Source organism: Lontra canadensis, unplaced genomic scaffold (genome assembly GCF_010015895.1).
Source record: "Lontra canadensis isolate GAN:19392208 unplaced genomic scaffold, GSC_riverotter_1.0 scaffold65, whole genome shotgun sequence".
In the NCBI taxonomy this organism is placed as follows: domain Eukaryota; kingdom Metazoa; phylum Chordata; class Mammalia; order Carnivora; family Mustelidae; genus Lontra; species Lontra canadensis.
In genome coordinates this window covers 941,187-961,015 of record NW_022631059.1, presented here as the reverse complement: position 1 = coordinate 961,015, position 19,829 = coordinate 941,187, and the positions used below count along the sequence as shown (strand labels likewise).

Genomic DNA, 19,829 nt, shown 5'->3' with positions numbered 1-19,829 from the left:
CCGTGGGATGGGGACATGGACTGGCCTGGGTGCGGAAGCCAGAATAGGCTCCCTGGCAGTGATGGGGAAGAGATCAGAGGATGTTTGGGCTCTGAGAACAGAGTGCAGAAGCCAGGAGGGTGGGGGGGGCTGCAGGCCAATGCCCCTCTGGGCGGTATCGGGGGAAATGGTCCTGGAGTGCTTCTTGGGTATGTGGAAGCCTCGGGAATCTTCTTTGCTCCTCCAACTCCCCAGAAAGTCCTGGCACTAGGGTTGGGGATAGATCCAGGGGCACAGAGGTGCCTTGGCCAACCTGCCGTGGGGTCAAGTGGGTCCATCTCTGTCCTCCCACCAAGCGCCTGCAGACATGCGGACAGGCAGGAGGTGGGGAAGAAGGGGCAGTAAGCACAGGGGCAGGGACAGGCCTGGAGGGAGGCAATGGGACTGAAGAGGGTGGGGTGGGCCCATCTGAGGCCAGCTGGGTGCAGGAAACCTGTTCACTGACTATCGGCCTCTCTGGGGACAGGATCGTGGCTGAACCAGACCATCCCCAGAAGGTGCCTACTGTGGCCCTATGCCAGCCTCTGAGGCCTGGCAGACCCTCCAGACTGGAGAGGGCTCAGTTTCCCCTTGGTGTCCGGGATCTGGCCCTCCACTCTGTGTCCTGTGTTGTGTCTCCTGTCAGCCTGGCCCTGGGTGAGGACTTCTGGTGCTCTGGGCAGATGCTGATGGCAGCATCTACTGCTCTGAGCCATCCCCCAGGCTCAGGCATTTGGGGATGGGGTCCTCAGACTGTGTGTGGCTCTGCTGGCCGGCAAGAGGAGGCCTGTCTGAGGCACAAGCACACATACGTCGCTTGGTTGCTCCTGCAAGGCCATGACACACTCTGTGCCTGGTGGTGGCCTCTTCAGGTGGCCCAGGACAGAGTGTGGGATGGAGACAGGTCCTCACCAGGGCTGAGAACTCTGCATGACACAGGGGACCTCCGCTTCCTGGGAGCCGGCTGTCACGCCACAGACTTTGGGCCAGTTTCTTGGGACTTGTCAGGAGTCTTATGCCTGGGGGTGCTTCCTGGAGCAGGCACTGGAGGGGGCTCCCTGTAGCCCTGAGGCAGGCTTGACGCCTCACCTGGAAGTTGCATGGCGTTCCCAGTGACCCACCCTCCCTACACCGCAGTGTCTTCTGCAGGGAAGGGTGGGGGCCATGACAGAAGAGCTTTACCAGGTCTGGGACATGGGAGGCGCTCAGGGAAGGGCCCAAGGGGGCATGCAACTGCCCTGGTGTCCAACATTCTTTCTACATGATCCACTTCTCCCGGGGCAGCATCAGGGTACCTGCCACCACCACCCCCCAACCTCCTTATTCTCCACCCCAGTCATCCTTCTCTCGTCCCCAAGAGCCACACTGCTTCCTCAGGGCCTTCCCACACCTGCTGTCCCCCGCCTGGACCCCCACCCCCACCATTGTCCTGAGCTCAGCCTAACACCACCTCCTCCAGGAAGTCTTCCTCGATCTCAGGCTGACTTATCGGATTTCTGTCCGTGCCTGCTCTCAGCATTGCGTTCTGCCAGGACCAAAGCCAACTGTTTTGCTCATTACTGTGGCCTCGGGAGAGAGCTGTGCTGGACACTCAGCGGACTGCCTTGATTATGAATGACCTCTGATGATCAGGGTCAAGGCCATTACAATCAATACCAGCACCATGTCATCTTTGTGACTGTTTTTGACCAATTTACGATTTTAAGCATTCTAATATTTTATTTATTTATTTTTAAAGACTTTATTTATTCATTTGACACAGAGCACGGGAAGGGGGAGGGGCAGAGGGAGAGGGAGAAGCAGGCTCCCCGCTGAGCAGGGAGCTGGATATGGGGCTCGATCCCAGGAGCCTGAGATCATGACCTGAGCAGAAGACAAAGGCTTCACCAACTGAGCCACCCAGGTGCCCTTTAAGGATTTTAATGTTGTGCAATCCTCACTGTCTAGTTCCAGAACCTTCTTGCCTCCCCTGAATGCCAGCCCATGCCTGCCCCTGCCCTTGCCCCTGTCCCCCCAGCTCCTGGAAGCCATGCCTCTACCTTCCATCCTCTTCGCTTGCCTCTTGTGGACACTTGGTGAAGTGGGATCACATGCTCTGTGACCTTTCGTGCCTGGCTTCCTGCTCAGTGCCATGCTCTCAGGGCCCATCCACACCGGCGTGTGCCGTAACTCCATCCTTATTATCATGAAGAATGAACCACTGTCGAGACAGACCACATCCCGTTTATGCGTTCGCCTGTGGATGGGCGTTCGGGCTGATTTCATCCTCGGCTACGTCTCGGTCCCAAGCAGCACCGAGCAGTGTGGTGACAGTGCTGCTGTGGACCTGTGTGTCTAGGGCTTGTTGGAGCCCATTTTCAACTGCGTTCGGACTTCCCGGATCCTCGCTGTGCCTAGGGAGGGAGGACCACAAAGCCATCGCCAGCCGGTGAGGGGGACACATTCTCCCTCCTCCAGCGGGAAGAGCCACGCCCACCATGAGGGCCGGTGGTTCTTGGCCGGAGCCGCTGCGTGCCTGCAGGTGCCATGGCAGCCCAGGTCTCCAGCAAAACCCTGCCACACTATTAAATATTTTAGCAAATAAAATAATTTTCGCCATGCGGCCAGACGTCCAAGTTGGCAAAGTGCTTAAGGCATTTGACTGATGAAAAAAAGCCCCAGCCCTTGGTAAATGGGATTGAAGACAGGCCCCGAGGCAAGTGTGTGATATTGAAAACATCCCGGGCCCCTTTGTGCTGCGCTTGGGCGCACGGAGGTTTGGAGGCGAATGTCCATCTGTCGCTGCCTTGCGTCCTGACACTCAACAAAGCCGGGGAGATCTCGGAGCCCACCGCTCTGTGGAGGCCGGAGCAGGACGCTCCTCACAAAGGCAGTGCCATCAATATTCATGGCTGGGCCTGCTGGTGGCCCAGGGAGCGCCTTGCTGGGGCTGGCCTGGCAGTTTACAGAAAGGACAGCAGCGGCTTGGGCGCGCCGCTCTGCAGCCTCCGCTCTTGGCTTCAGTTGGCGAGGAGTAGCCGCTTGCTGGCGAGCTGCCTCCCAAGTCCGTGGAGGCATCCGAGGGACGGGCGGGGACCCCCAGAGGTCATAGTCCCCTCCCTGGTGGAGGGAAAGGTTGGGCCAGACCTCACGTGACGTGGACTTCTCCCCACGCTGAGAAGAAGAGAGTGGTCCTGGGTGGGGATGGGAGGCTGGGGTGGGGGATGGGGGGCCAGGGAGAGAAATGCAAGCTGAGAACAGCCAGACAGAACAACTCTCAGAATTAGCAGGAAGTTGGGGTCCCTGGGGGGCTCAGTCATTGTCTGCCTTCGGCTCAGGTCATGATCCTAGGGTGCTTCTCCTTCTCCCACTCCCCCTGCCTGGGTTCGGTCTCTCGCTGTCCCTCTCTCTCTAATAAATAAATAAAAATCTTAATAAAAAAAGAAGAATTAGCAGAAGTCTGAGCTCAGTTTTTGAACATCCAGGCGTGTGATTTCCAACAACACTCTCCCGGTGGTCGTGCGTGGGTCTGAAATACTGAGGTGGTGACAGCAGTTGGGACAATTGGGTTTGCTGACAAGGTACCAATCAGTCCTACTCTGGTCTGTGCCACTAACTTGTTAGTGTGTGGATGAGCAATGGTGGGAACTAGTATCCTGGTCAGTGGCCCCCTGGTCAGCTTCCAGCCCTGTTAACCTCCAGATCAGGAGCACCTGCCCTTGCAGAGGGAGGGCCCAGGCTGCATGTGGGATGGGCTCTGGTTTAGGGCTTCTGTACCCTAACCTTGGACGCTCTTGTTCCTACATCTGGGAAGCGTGGCTGCCTGTCTCCTCCCTGCCGGCTTCGAGGGGTCAGCAGGCAGTTGGCATGGGCGCTGGTGACCAAGCAAAGGTCCCGGAGAAGTCCGGGAGCTGATCCACTTGGGAGAGAAAATGTACCAGCGGCACGAGTCGGTTTCCGGGGACCCCATTCCCTACGTGCTGCCCAGGGACCCTGAGCAGGTCATTTGTACGAGGGCGGCCTGCCTGGGTGCTGCGGGGCTGTCTGTGGAGCCCGAGGGGGACAGGCATGCCCCTCCCCATCATGGAGGGTCTTCATGTCCCCCCACAGACCGGGACATGGAGGCGCAGGCGGCCAGAGGCTTGTCCAGACCTCTGGCTCTGTTGGGGGTGTCAGTGTCCCGTTTGTAGTCCGGCCTCCACGGCCGGGAAGGGCCGGGTGCTGAGGACACGTTCCAGATCCCGGGATCTGAGGGCCACACCTTATTTCCCAAGCCAAGCATAGGTGCGGGGCTCCCGCAGCCCCTTGAGAATGTTCTAGCATAACTCTGCTTCATTTCAGAACAATGGAAACTTAATGAAAATGCCGCAGAGGAAATTTTATCATTGAGGGTTTTATGTAAGATCCAGAAGGACCACTCCTGTGACAGTCATCACGGCTGTTAAACCCATTCCGTTAATTAGCACAGGTATTTATTACTGCCAATAAAAGGTAATACCAGGGGACTGACAGAACCGGTGTATCTGCGTGTCTTCCCCCGGCCTGCCACCCCTGGGGCAGCGTGTCAGGGGACAGAGGGTCTCCGGGAGACGGCTGGGAGACCCAGTGTGGTCTGAGGGGAGGTGTCCTGCTGAAGGCCAGGAAACAACCTCATTCACTTACACAGTGCCTTACACCTGAGCACCACTCAGACGCTGAACCTGGGGCCACGGGGACAGGTGCCCAGGGTACACAGGTCACTGTCTGCAAGGATGGTCAACAAAGACCCCTAGACAGAGGACAGCAACGTGCTCTGGGAAAGGACCCAGAAAGGAGCTTCCTCACCAGGGGCCCCTGGGGACACCCAGCCCCATGCCAGAGCTTAACTCAAGCTTAACTCAAAGAAGCAAATGTCTGAAGGTGAAATTCAGGCCCTATCCCCGTTTGCGGGGGGACAATTTTATATATAGGAAGGGGAGTCTTTTCTTCAAATCCTTGAGTGGACCGTCCCAGTGTGTGGTCTTAACGAAGGGCAGCTTTCTGGGAAAACTGTTCTCTCAGAAGGAGACTTTAATTCCCTCTTGTTGAATGTGAGCTGGACCTAGGCGTCCTCTGAGCACAGTGTTGGGGGAGAGGAAGCTGTGACTCACCAGATGAGGGTATGAGTCACAGCTCGCCCAGTGGGCCAGCCGGGTGCCGAGGACACCAACGCAGCCCCGGGGAGAGTCCACGTGGCAAGAACCTGAGCCCTGCTGCCACGGGCCCCACGAGGGGGCCTCCTTGGAAGGGGATTCCCAGACCCTTCAGATGACCAGAGCCTCTGCCAGCAACCTCAGGGGAGTCCCTGCTCGGAACTGCCCAGCTGGGCCACTCCTGAATTCGGACCCTTGGAAACCGTGACATGGTTGTTTTAGGCTGTGGTGTCTGGGGCTGGTTTGTTATGCAGCAACAGACCTTCGATGTACCCGCGAGGGACCCAGTTAGGTATCCAGGCCGGAGGAAAATGGTAGGGTGGGCTGTGGGCCCCTCGCCTTGGGTCCCCAGCTGACTCCTTTGTTGTGATGTATCTTCACGGCCGGCTGGATCAGGGACTCCTGTGACCCCATTGATCAGAGGCTCACCTGGCCTCATCTGCCCGTTGGAGGGCTCAGGACCCCTGCCAGGTCCCCACCATGGGACATCACCTGTGTCCCAGGACCCCACCGGGCTTGCTGAAGGAGGGGACAGAGATGAGCCTGAGAATACGCTCTGGCTCCTCCAACCCCGGTGAGGGATCGTGGCCGGCCCCTCCGTCGTCTCCATCCCTCGCACCACCTGCCAGTCAGGACAGACAACCCCCCGCAAGGCCACGTGGTGATGTCCGCTGAGCGCGCCACGGGAGAGCACCCACCACGCTCCGCTTGGTCAGTATCCCGAACCCCCAACCCTCCAGCAGCCCCGACGAGGGCGCCAGGCAGACGCGGTGGGACGGCCCGTCCCTCTAGGTGCCTCTGCCACTCAGTGCGGGCATCCTGCCGGCCGGGCTGTGCCGTGGAGCCGCTGCAACGCGGGGCGTCGCACGCACGCACCTGGGGGGATCACACGCACACGCCTGCAGCGAGGGTCCTGGAGCAGCCACGGCCATGTGTCCTCCTCTGGAGGACACAGGTCACGTGGGGGAAATGGGACTCTGCCATTGGAGGCGCAGGTGGGCCTGTGCCCACCGAGTGTAGACCTCTCCACCTCCCCTGCAGGAATTAGGGTCAGGGTTCTCCTGCTGCTGTGGGGCCAAAGTCTGCGACCCCCAGACGGTGGGTCAGTGCAGCTGGGCCCCCTCCGAAGGCTCTGGGACGGGATCGCCCTGGCCTCCTCCTGCCCTGCAGCTGGCTGTCCACCCAGGCTCATAGCCACCCCCTGCCCCCTGTCCACCAGCTCCCCGGACTCCCTCCACCGTCACTCACATGGGAGCCAGCTGGGGCGTGGAGAAGAGGCCCTTAACTTGACGGCACCGTTTCCTGTCTGCATAACAGCAGCGAGGCCCAGGGTTAGGACCAGAGCCTCCACTCGGCCCACAACTGCTGCTTTCTGGTTTGGGGGTTTTTGTTTGCTTGTTTGTTTTGTAATTAAGATTTATTTATTTATTTTAGAGAGAGAGAGAGCGTGAGCGGGGGAGGAGCAGAGGGAGAGAGAACCTCAAGCAGACCCTCCACTGACAGGAGCAGATCCAGGGCTCAAGCCCACGACACATGGGATCAGGACCTGAGCCAGAATCCAGGGCCCGCCAGGCGCCCCTGCTTCCTGGTGTTAAGAAAAGATATTCACGGTGCGGGGAGACGACTCAGTATAGAGGTGCTGCTGGGGCCGGGCTCCCTCTCTTCTGGCCTGCGGGCCCAGAGCCTCCTCTGCAGAAGCCCCGCCCGCGATGGGCCGTGTCTCTGCTCCCTCCAGAAAGATCTACAGCTGCGCCAGTTTTCTTCCTGTAAGACGGCAGTCAGCCTGTTGTAGACAGTGCTTCTGGTCACGCTTTTACTTGGGAAATCTCGGAAGCTCCGTGTCCGTGAGCGTGACTGTCTCTGGCTCCTGGTGGCGGCCGCACAGCGTTCCATCGTGGGTGTCCAGGTTGCGTGTAATATGTGGAATGTGCAGGGAAGCAGGTCAGGGTTTCAGATTAGCGCCCGTCCCAGATCCAGGGCAGCAGCCGTCCATCTGGGACAGGCGCCGGGGAGGCCAGCCTGCAGCTCAGCCCACAGGCCCGGCCCACTGACGTCTGCCCGTCTCCATTTAATGAGTGACCTCGGATTAAATGGGAGCCAGCGACAGGGCAGCGGTCTATGTTAAATCTCCACAAAATGGAAATTGCAAAGATTTACCTCGAGTCGCTACGTGCGGAACCGTCATCACAGCCTCATCCAGAACGTTCCCTCGTCGCCGGGCAGATCATTGAGCTGCCACACGGGATTATGAATGCCTCCTGTTCGTGAAGATAGCTCCCCACTGACTTCTGGGGCCCTCACACAGAGGCGCGGCCACGGTGCTCGGGTCACTTGCGGCCAGGCCCCACGTGACGTCGGCGACTCACCCTGATGACCCTCACATTGCTGGTACGACAGGAGGAGGCGGTCGGCACCTGGTCTAAGGAGGATGAAGGCCCTCCCACCGTGCCCGGCCGTGTCCCTCCCACCGTGCCCGGCCGTGTCTGCTGTCTGCCCGTTTCTGTCACTGCGCATTTGCCACAGGCGTTTCCTGTCTCGTGATGAGGTTGTGCAGACGGCTTCCTGAGCACCCCGGGAGGGTCTGGGGTGGCTCTGGGCTAATGCCGGCTGACGCAGTAGGGGGAAAGTGATATCACAGGGACCATCCCGGCCGGGCACTCCTCAGGACCCTCTTTCCGATTGCAACTGTCACGTCCTATTCAATCCGTGCTTGAAGGGGCACAGCAGGACCCCCATCCCGGGCCCTTCACAAGCAAGGGGTGGGGAGGTATACCTGGCCATGCTTTGTCTCCCCTTCCTGAGTATGGGCCGCCTCGGTGGCTCCTTGCCCAAACTCTTGGCCCCTCTCACCTGTCACAGAGACCACCACCGGTAGCCAGGCGTGCCATGTGGTTTTTTTTTTTTTTAATATTTAATTTATTTATTTGAGAGAGAAGGAGACAGAGATAGTGACAGAGAGCATTAGCAGGAGGAGAGGGGGAAGCAGGCTCCCTGCCAAACTGGGAGCCTGACTCGGGGCCCGATCCCAGGACCCAGGGATCATGATCTGAGCCGAAGGCAGCTGCCCAACCCACTGAGCCACCCAGGCACCCCAGTGTCATGTGAGTTTTAACCCAAAAGACGTGTCTTTGAGAAGGGGAGGAAATGTGGGGGACACACAGGCTGCCTCCAAGAGAGGTCAGCATGGACGGTGCTGGGGACCCTGTCTCACAGGAGCCTCAGCCAGGAACTGTCTTGGGAAATGTCGATGCACCCCAAGCGGGTCTTTCTGTAAAGACTAGGGTTGGCCTACTCACTTTACCCAAGAAGTCTCTTTCACGTCGCCGTGGCCCACGCGAGGCTTCTGCAAAAATTGAGGTAGGGCAGGTATGGTGCTAAGATTTACGGAAACACCTCATACAGCTCCCTCAAAACCCCATATGCTACTGAGATTGCCACCCCACTTTGCAGATGGTAAGACTGAGGCACAGAGAGGGGACCCCGGCGAGCCTCACATGCACTATGCTGAGGCCGCCTGTGAATAATCCCTCCCTAGGAGATGTTCTGGGAAAAGCAAGACTCTAGGCCCAGAAAGCCCGCCGGCCGGCCAGGGGTGGTGTGCGCAGGAAGGCCTCCTGGGGTGATGGCGGCGTTCTCTATCTTGGCCGGCTCCCCAGCTGCACGAGTTTCCCACGTTCCTGAGCGGTGCGTCGAAGCACGTGTTTTACTGGATGCACATTGTACCCTAACAAGCCCGGCTTGAAATCAGTCAAATTACAGATGGAAGACGGGCCTTCCGGAAGGAGCAGTGGTGACGGCCACAAGGCGCTGAGAGTGCCCTTCACATCGCCGGCCGGGGTCCTCACCTCGCTGAAACGTCAGCCAGTTAGGGCTGTCTTACCACAACACCAACAGGAGACGGTCACACTGTGAGACGGCGGGCTGCCCCTTTAGTGGCTGGCCCTGCGGGGGGACGGGAACTGCTCGCAAAATGACCCTGCGTCTACTGGCGCGGAGCATGCCTCTGGCAGACCGCGGAGACCAGGCAGCCGACCACAAGGCCGACGTGGGCCTGGGGAGAGCGAAGCCCCTGGTGCGGGTCCCTCAATGCCCATGGGTCCGTCCGCACTGTCCCTGGACAGAGGAGGAGAGCGGGGCCGAGCCCACCCCCGCCACCCCGTCCTGCTGCCCGTGGTGCTCTGCTCTGCTGAACCGGCCCCGGGTGCTGGGTAAACGCCTGCTGGAGCCCACCCGAAGGGGCCTCTGACCTTGTTTGTTCGTTCGTTTGTAATTATTTTGGAAACAGTATTCGTTCACTTAGGTGGGGAGAAGGGGGAGGGGAAGCCACTGAAAGCCGAGCATTCCCTTTAAAATGACATATTTAGCGCTCGGCCGCCGTAATGAGGCTGCTTAATGAAGTCGGTATCCTTGAAAGGCCATCGCCGTCCCTCATCTGTCAGCACAGCCACCTTCCAGCGCGGTATTAATGAACTGACACACCCCCCCAGTGCCGGAGAGAGGCCCGTCACCATGACGAGCGGGTCTAGGGGAGGCATGGCTCCTCAAAATTACGTCTCAAACCAGCCTTATTAAGCAAAAATTAGAGGGAAATCGCCCGACAACGTGCTCATTAGGAGACGCTGATTCCTGTCGGCTCCCCTTGCTCCGACAGTTTCCCTCCATGGCGGTGGCCGCCGTCTGTCCTTCCTCCCTGGACGGTTCCCGGGCCTTCAGCCCTGCCCAACGGTCTCTCCTAAAACCTCGGTGGGGATGGTTTGGTGTCCGGGGCTGGCTGGGCTGGGTGGAGGCATCTTTGGGGGTGAAGCAGGGTTCCGGGCAGGGGCCACGGCTCTGGGAACGGCCCCTCCCCAGTCCAGCCCTTGACTCCTCTCCGCAGTCGCCCCTGACCATGGTGGCATCCAGAGCCGTTGCCCCTCTAGCTCCTGCTGGGAGGAGGTCCCCTCACCAAACCACTTCTCTCTCGGGCACTGCCTGTGGTCTGCGTCAAGCAGTCTCGCCTCACTTGTGAACGGCCACGGGTGCGGCAGTGAGCCCCCACCTGCGCCGACCCATTCCTCAAGGCCAGGCTCACAGTCATGGTTTGGCCTTGGCTGCAGGGAAGGGCGTCCGTGGGGAGACTGAGGGTGTCCACAGGGGTGTGAGAGCAGAGAGCAGGACACTGTGCCTGTGTTTTATTTATGGGGCTCACCCTCTCTCCTGTTTTCAGAAAGGGTTTGATGACCTAACCCCTGGGTGATCAACTCAGCTTTTGGCCTAGGACTTTCCAGGGCTTAAAATGGAACATCTGAGTCTGGGGAAACCCGGTCCCAACAAGTGGCCAAGGGGGTCGACCTGCTACCCTCAGTCAAGCACACTCAAGGCCAGACCATCTACAAAAAGGCGGGGAGTTGCTAAGACCTCTTAGGGCAAGGTGGGGGCTTGCGGCGGTGCCACTGTTCGGTACCCTGGTGGCAGCCGAGGACCCAGGGACTGCGTGGGAGGTGAAACCGTGCAGAGCGTGACACACGTAGGAGCACATGCTCGTGCACACATGTGCACACACACGCACACGCGTGGGTTCAGGACACACTCCCGGGCAGAGGATGACAGTGGCCCCAGCCCATTCTTACCCTGCGCCCCCAGGCCGCGGGCGGGGCTGGCGGCCACCGGCCAGCTGCTCTTTTCCATCTGCCTTTCCTTTGCAGACTGGCCCTGCTTTCCTGAATCCCGAAGCAGTCGGCTCCGCCCGAGAGTAGTGACCAGGGTCTGGAGACACCAGAACACATTTGGAATATTTTAAGGGCCACGTGTGCTCATTAGGGGAACAGCACTGCCCAGAGAGAGGGGAAGAGTTATAGGCTCTCCTTCCCCCCCACCCCCAAAAGCAGCTTCAGGAGAGAATGAGCCAGAGACAGACAGACAGACAGACAAAATGAGCAAGGGTATGTGTGCCGGGAAAGGGGCCTGGGGACACACTCTGTTCCCTGAACACAGGCATTTCTGGAAGCAGCCCGTGGGGATGCTGGGGCGAAGCTCTCACCCCATTGGGCACCTCTGCCGACCCCACAGCCCCAAGGGGAGACTCGAGCGCACACAAGGGAGTGAAGTTTTGCAGCAAGAAACCTTTCCATTTATTCTATAATCCCAGATTCCCAAATATAAAATAAACGTCTTCCCTGTTGTCTGTGATGTTGGACACGCAGGTGCCGCCCACAGGTCTCTCCGTGGGAGCCCGAGGAAGGGCGCTGGCGGTCGGGCTGGTCCAGCCTAATGGGTTAGGAAGTGCTATGCTCGGAAGAAGGGATCTTTACACCTCAACCCTCCCGTTCAGAGGCCCTTTTCCATCAGCCGTCTGGCTGCCCGTTGGCATCAACCGACTCCCAGATGTAGAGTTTCTGAATATCAGTTACCAAAAATCACGGGTGTCCCCGCTTGCATTCCATGGACAGAGCCCGGGGGGTGGGGGGTCCTCGGCAGAGCACACCTGGCTTCTGCCAGCACCACCTCGAGCTGGCGGGCAGGGTCCCATGAGCCCCCTCTCCGACGGGCTCTGGAGCTGCCTGGGCAGCTGCGGGGGGTTGGGATGGATCCTGGACTCTGCCCTGGGCGTTCAAGACTTAGAGGGTGTTCCCAGGGATTTGTAACCTCGGTGCCTCTGTGACACAGGGCTCCAGGCCGAAAGCCAGCCAAGCCAGGCTGCAGAGTGAAATGCGTCCCGTCAGATGCCTCCTGGCCATCGGAGAGCGTTGCAGGGCCCACTGGTGTCTGGGCTTTGTGGCCACTTCCCGGACTGGCTGTGGTCTCGTGAGCACCCAAGCCCCGTCCACACGGAGCTGGGAGGTTGGGCTCTTGTCAGGCTGAATCAGGGCCCCCAGGACAGCAACTGACGGTGGCCTCACCATTTCAGACAAAACAGGCTTGGAGGCGAAACCGGGCACGTTGGGAAGGCTCTCCCACCCAGCACGCAGGCAAGCTGCTGCTAAGAAACCCTTGAGCTAGGATCCTGTTCCAGGTGCCCCACGGGCCCTGTCAGCTGGGCACCCCCATGAGGCCTGAGCGTCATGGAAGACAGAGGCCGCCGGCCAGGCCCGCATCCAGTTCCGCTCTGCGTTTTGACAGCCGTGTCTCCTGGGAACGCAGACCGCAGCGGCCACGGGAACCACGGAGCGACGGCCCTCGGCCTCCTGACCGGCACCAGCCCGGGGAGCCCACACAGCCAGCCGCAGATGCACAGACACGGCCTTATTCCAAGACCCCCTTCTAGCCCCGCATTTCACAAGCTCCCGCCCTATGCTCACTTTCAAAATAACCCAGCTCGCCTCCTACTCAGAGAGCCTCACAGATCACAGCTTCTCTTCCCTCTTCTCCGTACACATGCCTGGGCACTTCAGACTCATTCTATAACACGGGAAGACACTGGCCTCAAAGGAGATTTTGCTAACAATCAGAGCCTTTTATGGTAAATTTAGCTCCTTTGGAGTTAAATTTGCCAATGTGTATTAATTTATGTGTATTAATTTTCTAATGGGATGGAACTGACTTTTGTTTGGGTATAGAACATAACATCCAGGGTTATGATCCAAAGAGGTAATTAATTGTTGGAGAAATGATTTAATACATTGTAAATCCCTCTGTTTCCATCCCTTAAAATGGGATGCCAAGAGCGATTAAAGACTCAGGACATATCACAGACAAATTCCTATGATAAAATTGCTGTAATCACTGTCTGCGGGATTAACCGGGGCTCTGGGGTCCCGCCTGGTCACTCTCATCAGACTTCTCTCTGCCAAGGGTGAGGCAAGACAGGCCGTGCCGCTCGGAACGACACTCTGTGCATCTCACGCATCCTTTTAGGAAAACAACATTTGTCCTCTGGGAGGAGGTGCCTCTTCTTTTAATGTCCCAACCTGCAAGGGAAACAGACATGCATATTTGACAAAGCAGGTGTCTGCCCCGGAACACTTAGGAGCTTACTCGTAAGGATAAACTGAGCTCCCCGCGGATCTGACTGACATCAACCAAATGAAGACAAACCCAGGTTTGGGATGAAATCAACCAAGAAGCCAACACGCCTGGCACACGAGGGTCTACGAGCGGACCCGTGGGGGCCAACGGCCCTTGCCTGTCCGAGCTCCGGGTCCCTTGGGGCAGAACTAGGTGAGGATGGAGTTCTGCTCCCCGAGTGTGGATGTTGTTACCCAGTACTGAGAACCAGGGATGCTGTTTTAGGTGAGTGAGTTTCCTACCTGGAGGGAAACAAAGATCTTTGGGTGGCAGATGTCCTGAGCCCCACAGGAACAGAAAGTGCTGGGGCTGTGGCATCTCACCAAGTAGGTAAAAATGTTCCCACCAAAATACCCAAAGGAGATGGAGAACTTTGTCTGCTGTTGGTCATTCTAAAGAAAGGAAAGAAGAGGAGGCGGCGTCTGTCGTGAAATGCTCAATCATTAGCTTAACCCTAAGACTCCCCACTTCCGTCTTCCAACCCGTGTACCTTCTCTCTCCGCCGGGGAAGCTGGGCGTGTTCACACCCGCATGGGCCGTGGAGGCGCCAGTCAGGGAATGCAGGCAGGGGTGCAGGACCTCAGCCCACCAGCCAGCCTCTCCTCACCCCAGCAAGGGCCCCCTGGGGGGCCACTGGGTCAGGGAAGCCTGCCCCAAGCCCCCATGAGTCGTGCTCCACGGGCTCACAGCCTGATTTTGAATGAACCTCGGTCTTTGAGTGGCTCCAGCAGCAGCCAGCGGCCCCCAACGGCGTGGTTAATGGAGGGAGAAGGCAATGTTGGCGTCCTGACACCCCCTCGGCTGGAATGTCATCGTGTTGCTGGCTCCCCGGGCTCGGGCATGGGTGGCCAGCGTGCTGCTGGAAGGCAGCTGGAAAGGGTGACTCTGTAGACAAACGGCCACCACTTTGTGGGAGAAAACGGACCACAGCTTTTCTTGTCCCCTGCCCTGGCCTCAGCTGGCCGTGGTGACCCAGGCTTGGAAGAGTAACAAGGATGAAGCATTTCCTGTGTGTCTCGCTCTAGAATTTATTCCTTGAATCAGCGGTCATTTCCTGCTTATTATGAGCATGAAGAAAACAAAGGTCCCTCACAGCTTTGCCTCAGGCCGCAGGGTCCACTGTGGGCGTCACGAGCCTGTGCGGCTGCTGATACTCAACACGGGGCTGGTCTGAACGGAGAGCAGCTCTGAGTGCAAGACACACCGGGTTTTGGAGACTCAGTGTGAGAAAAAGGAACGTGCAATATCCCCTAATAATTAAAAGATACTGACTGTGTTTTGAAACACTCTTTTGCATGCACAGGAATAAATAAGTCATTACAATTAATTTCATGTATTTACTCTTACGTAGCCAGTAGAAAAGCTACCATTTCCCGTGTGGCCGGCTCTCTGTGTGGCCGGCCCCGGCTTTCAGCGACACTCCCTCACACCACATCCGGACCTAACAGCAGGTACGCCTTTCCTCGCCCTCAGACCGTTCTAAAAACAAGCACCTGGGTAAAGGCTGTTTCAAACACGGTTATAAGCAAGGCCCTCTCCTGTTTAACTCTCCAGCGCTGGAGAAGGGTCGGCTCTGGGGGGTTAGATGCCCGAGCCGTTCTGGGAGTGCCTGCCCAGAGCCCCCCTCGGATGTTTCCAGACAGTGGTGGGCTTGCCAGCGGGGAGGCTGCTTCACTGTATTTTGGGCACAGGGGCCGTGGAGGACCAGACCTTTTCTGCTGGGAGCTCTTAGAATGGGGGAGGCCAAATGACTTGTATTTGCTAGAGCAGGTTGCTATGTTAGCCTTGTTGAAAAGCCTAATTTCACGTACGGAACGACCCTCTGCTCCACGCCGCGAGAGGCGGCCTGACGTTCTGGAGAGAACAACGGACCATGTAGCACGTGGCTGAGCAGCCAAAAAGAAATACATTTCATTTTCTCGAAAACTGAGTAAATGGAAGAACGTATGATTAGTTAGATGGTCCTTTTAAAAACGATGTTTTTCATTCAAGGGGGGGCAGAGATTTTTTTTTTCCTTCCCCTGTTTTCTTCCTATTTTATACATCTACTGAGGGGTTGCTCACACAGCAGCCGTCCGCCGCCCCCACAGACTTTCTAGACTCTGACCGAGAAGCGCCTGGTGCAGACTGGCACGGGTCTCTGAAAACCTAACCTCAGTCACGAGTGACCGTGTTTAATGTGGTATTAAAACTTAATCACCTTCTGGGGCGCCTGCGTGGCTCAGAGGGTTAAGCCTCTGCCTTCAGCTCAGGTCATGGTCCCAGGGTCCTGGGGTCGAGCCCCGCATGGGCTCTGCTCAGCGGGGAGCCTGCTTCTCTCTCTCCCTCTGCCTGCCATTTCCTCTGTTTGTGCTCTCTCTCTCTGGCAAATAAATAAATAAAATCTTTAAAAAAATTGAATCACATTATTTTAAAAACTAAGTTAAACTGTAACTTCATTCTAAATAGAAACGATGCACCAGAGGTGCCTGCTTCAACCAGGAGGAGCAGCGCCGTGTCAGATTATGACCAGTAATTCACAAAGCTGACTCAGGAGCACTTTGAAATGGTCCTGGAAGTAAACGGCGTTGGAGTTTGCAGCTGTCCTGCCTTTGCTTACCTAAAAAGGATTCGAAGCAGTTCCCAGCTTTCTGAATGTGCAAAACCGATAACGTAGTGTGTTAGGGAAAAGAAGACAGTGAAGAAATAAATATGGAAGTTAACAAAAACCAGTATTAAGCGTATGTCTTTATGAATAAAGCTTAATCACACACTTCATTTTGCAGATACAAAAGGGCCTTTTGAAATGCATTAATTAAAGTTAAATGCTTCAGACAGGCCTCTCTGTAGGGCGGAGGTCCTCTCCTCATTAGCACAGCGACAGCAGCAGCCAGCCCAGGAAACTGGGTTACTGAGGCCAGATACTGCAGCAGGGTGGCTGGGGGGCAAATGCACTGGGACAGCCTGGTCCCCAGGGTAGCTGGCCGGCTGAGCAGAGCGTGTGGACCCCTACGGCGGCAGAATTCTGCGCCGTGCACCCTCATCAAAGAGACAGACCCCAACACCAAGAGACAAACCCATCACCTTTCCCCAGGTCAGGGAAGCAGTCCCTCCCACCAGCCTACTCACCCATGGCCCGGCCTCCTCCCCTGGAAACACGCAGGGGGCTGGTGTGGAGGTCAGCGGGGCTAGACCCGGTCCTTCCCTGATAGCCCAGGCCAAGTGTGGGGACTGTCCTCTGTACAACTGCCTGTGAGCGGAGGACACACGGCAGGTGTCCATCCAACTCCGCGCAGGCCACACCCTGGCGGGGACATTCCAGCATGAGCGGTGGTGGCCGGGGAGTCCAGGGATGGTTTAGGGGACAGATTCCGCAGACTTGGAGGCAGCCAGTGTTGGCATCCACTCACACCCAGAGGCTCGTGCCTCTAGGCAGGCAAGAAACTAAACATAACACACTCCGACTTCAGCTACTGCCCCAGGGTCTTCCAGCATCTAGGGCAGTCCAGCTGCTTAGCAAACAGTCGTGGGCTGGGCTGCAGGGGGCTGAGGCCGCTGAGCCTCAGAGACAAACTACCCTGGCGCCGCCCGTCAGTGGGAGCACACCCAGCAGGAGCCGGACCTGCAGTCCGGGGAGAACCCAACGCGAGGGCCGGGAGCCGCCAAGCCCAGCTAAGCGCTCTCCCTGCGCTGGGCGAGAACCGGGCTGGCGACCAGCAGGACCACTCCCCCCGAGGTCACCCCGGTCCCCGCTCCCGCCGTGGTCCTGGTTTTCTTTTTCAGGGTGAGCGGCGGTGCCCAGACAAGCAGGGTTTGTCCCCTGTCGGAGGTTGCCCAGTGGGCACGCTGCGGCCTCCAGGGCGCAGATGCCAGTGCCCGGCTCTCAGGCTCAAACCCGTGCCCAGACGTGCTCCCCGAGCTTCTGGCGGCCCTACCCCCGCTGTTCAGCGGGCGGGGGTTGGAAGCGACGTCCGGCAGCCTTCTCCCGGTGGGCGGGGTTCAGTCGGGGCGGGGTGGCACAAGATAAAACGCAGGACTGGTGCGGGAGGAGGAGCAGCCCGGGCCCTCATGGCTTCTCGTTGCAGTGTTTGCACAGCGCCGAGGGCGTCCCCGAGAAGGCGGCGCACTTGTCAGGGCAGGGCAGCGGGGCGCCCGCGGAGAATGGGTATACAGCGGCCTGGCCGAAGGGCGTCAGGGGCGCAGCGGTCACCGGCGCCGCCAGGCCCTGGCCCTGGTTGAGGTAAGCCACGAGGCGCCGCATCTCGTCCAGGGCCTGAGCCTGCATGAGGATGTAGTTCTTGGCGAGCAGCAGCGTGGCGATCTTGGAGAGCTTGCGCACCGACGGGCTGTGCGCGTAGGGGAGGACGGCGCGCAGCCCGTCCAGGGCGTCGTTCAGGTCGTGCATCCGCCGCCGCTCCCGCGCGTTGATGCTCAGCCGCAGCGAGCGCTGCTCCCGGGGCCGCCGCCGCGCGTCCGCCGCGCCCCCGGGTCCCCGCCGCCGCCGCCGCCGCCGCCGCTGCTCGAAGGCGTCGTCCTCGTCGCCGCTCTGCTCGCCGCTGCTCTCGGCCCCGGCCGCGGGGTGGGGCGCGGGCGCCGCAGGGAGGTCGCCGCCCGGACCCGGCGCGCCGTAGCCGCGGGCCGCCTCGGGCCCCCGCGCCGCCCCGTAGGCCAGGCCCGCGGTCGCCGCCGCGTAGCCGTGGCTCAGCGCCAGGTACGCGTCCCCCGACAGCGACTTGAGCTCGGCCATGGCCCCGCGTCCGCCGCGGTGCAGCTCCGGGCCCGCGCGTCCGTCCGGCTGTCGGTCGGTCCCTGAGCCTCCGCGCTCCGGGCCTCTCTGGCCGCCTCCGGATCGCCGCCTCCTCCTCTTCGCCCCGTCCTCGTCCTCCCGTCCCCCGTCTCTCCGTCCCGCTCTCCTCCCCCGCCCCTCGCCGCCGCGTGCAGGGCTGGCCCGGGGACAGGCTCGAGCTCCGCACGCTCCGCTCGTTTTAAGGTGCGGGGGCGCCCGCTGGGACTTCGCGGCCATCCAATCAGAAGGGACTTGGTGGCCGCCTCTTTTCCGAGCCTGGCCCCAGCGGCGGCGGAGACCCACGGGGTGGGGACCGCTCGGATGGAGGGAGCTGGTGGTCTGGGTGGAGAGGGCGGCTGCGGTTTTTCCGGCTTCTCGGCATCTCAGGCGGTCTCCTGCCACCTCGGGGTTGCCACCACAGAGCGCTCGCGCCTCGGGTGGGCCCTGCCTCGTCCATCCTGTCTTCCGTTCCTCTGGCGGGGGCCAGACCGGGGAGCGCGCAGCACAGCCGGGGACACTGTGCTGCGCAGGCTGGGGCAGGTGCCCAGCGCATGCCTGGGGTCCTCTGCCGGAGGCCTGGGCCTGCAGCCTGGGGTGGGGCCCTCTCAGAGCCCGAGCACAGCTGCACACCCCGGTCCGCAAACCGCCCACTCAGGCGCCAGGCCTGGAGGCGCCATCGGGGACCTCCCTGGGCCTCCAGCCCCCCCCCACTTTCCCGGGATTCCTGCGTCCTGCTCCCCCAAGTCGTAGTGATGTACCGCTGGGATTGGAGTTTGAGGACAAAAACTTCCTTTTTAGGGTAAACCTCTTGTTTCTGTTTTCTGGTCTTTCAAGTATACGGTTTACACTTGTCCAAGGTCAGAGAGGGAACATTCTGGGTTTCTCCTTGCCAGGCAGGGCCTCTGTGGTGGAGTCGGGAGGATGGCAGGTGCGAGACTGGGGGCTGGGGGAGGGGAGGCTAATGCGTCTGTCTACACTGGAGCCTCGCGTTTGCCCTGCTTGTGCGTTCAGAAGGGCAGGTCTCACCCACAGGTGTGTCCTGGCCCAGATCGAATGTGGGTGGCAAGAGTTGGTGAGGATAAGAAGGGTCTGGGCTGAGGCCAGGCACAGGCGGGTGCTGGGGACAGCTTGGTGCGGACAGGAGGCCATGGTCTGGAGGGTGAGTGGGTGTTAACTCCGCCAAGGGGCTGGGGTGGGGGCTTACAGCCGTCTGAAGGAGCATGGCACATTGGCGGACAGCAGCAGGGGGCCAGCAGGGTCCAGGGACTCCGAGGTGGGGGGGGAGCAGCTACACTGGGGAGTTTGGTCTTGGGTAGAAGAGCGGGAGTAATCATGGAGCGCACTCAGGGACGCGTCCTGACAGACCGCTGTGGTCAGGGGGCTTGGGGGCACTTCCTCCTGGGCGTCCCCCCAGGCCTGGCGGAGCAGGCAGGGGTGATAGGCGACACAGAGAGAAGTGGGCTGAGTCCACAGGCACCCTGAGGCCGATAGGAGCAGTCAGATAATGTCCTGCCTCCGGGACTCAGGCTTGGATGGAGGTGCGGGGGCTCGGGGGGGGTGGTGTGCTATGGACGTACTGAATGGGGGGCATCTGATCACCCAGGGGTGCCGCCGTAGAGCAGGTGGTGACCGAGCACAGGTGTGGATGAGACTGGCTTTCAAAACACGGCCTGGATGGATGCACACAGTGGAGTGGTACGCAGCCACGAAGAGTGAAGCCTTGCCCTTTGTCACGACACGGACGGAGCCGGCGGGTGTTACGCTGTGAAGCAGGTCAGTCAGAGAAAGACAACTACCACAGGATTTCACTCCTCTGTGAAATTTAAGAAACAAACAAGAAAAGGGAAGAGAGCGAGAGAGGCAAACCAAGAAACAGACCCTCAGCTCCGGTGAACACGCGGCGGGCCACCAGA

General features: G+C 59.3%; 1 protein-coding gene across 1 annotated transcript; it reads right to left on the bottom strand.

Annotated features, from left to right (window-relative positions):
* Window positions 1–17,167: 17,167 nt before the first annotated feature.
* Window positions 17,168–17,969, bottom strand: BHLHE23 (basic helix-loop-helix family member e23). Its single transcript, XM_032878694.1, has 2 exons — window positions 17,912–17,969; window positions 17,168–17,881 (listed from the first exon to the last, which is right to left on the bottom strand). Exon 2 carries the CDS (start codon window positions 17,875–17,877, stop codon window positions 17,197–17,199), a length of 681 nt encoding a protein of 226 aa, XP_032734585.1. The 5' UTR covers window positions 17,878–17,881; window positions 17,912–17,969; the 3' UTR covers window positions 17,168–17,196.
* Between the last annotated feature and the right edge of the window lie 1,860 nt (window positions 17,970–19,829).

What these genes read in the sequence shown, in the direction of transcription:
- BHLHE23 (XM_032878694.1), bottom strand. Translation starts at nt 17,877, where the DNA reads ATGGCCGAGCTCAAGTCGCTGTCGGGGGACGCGTACCTGGCGCTGAGC.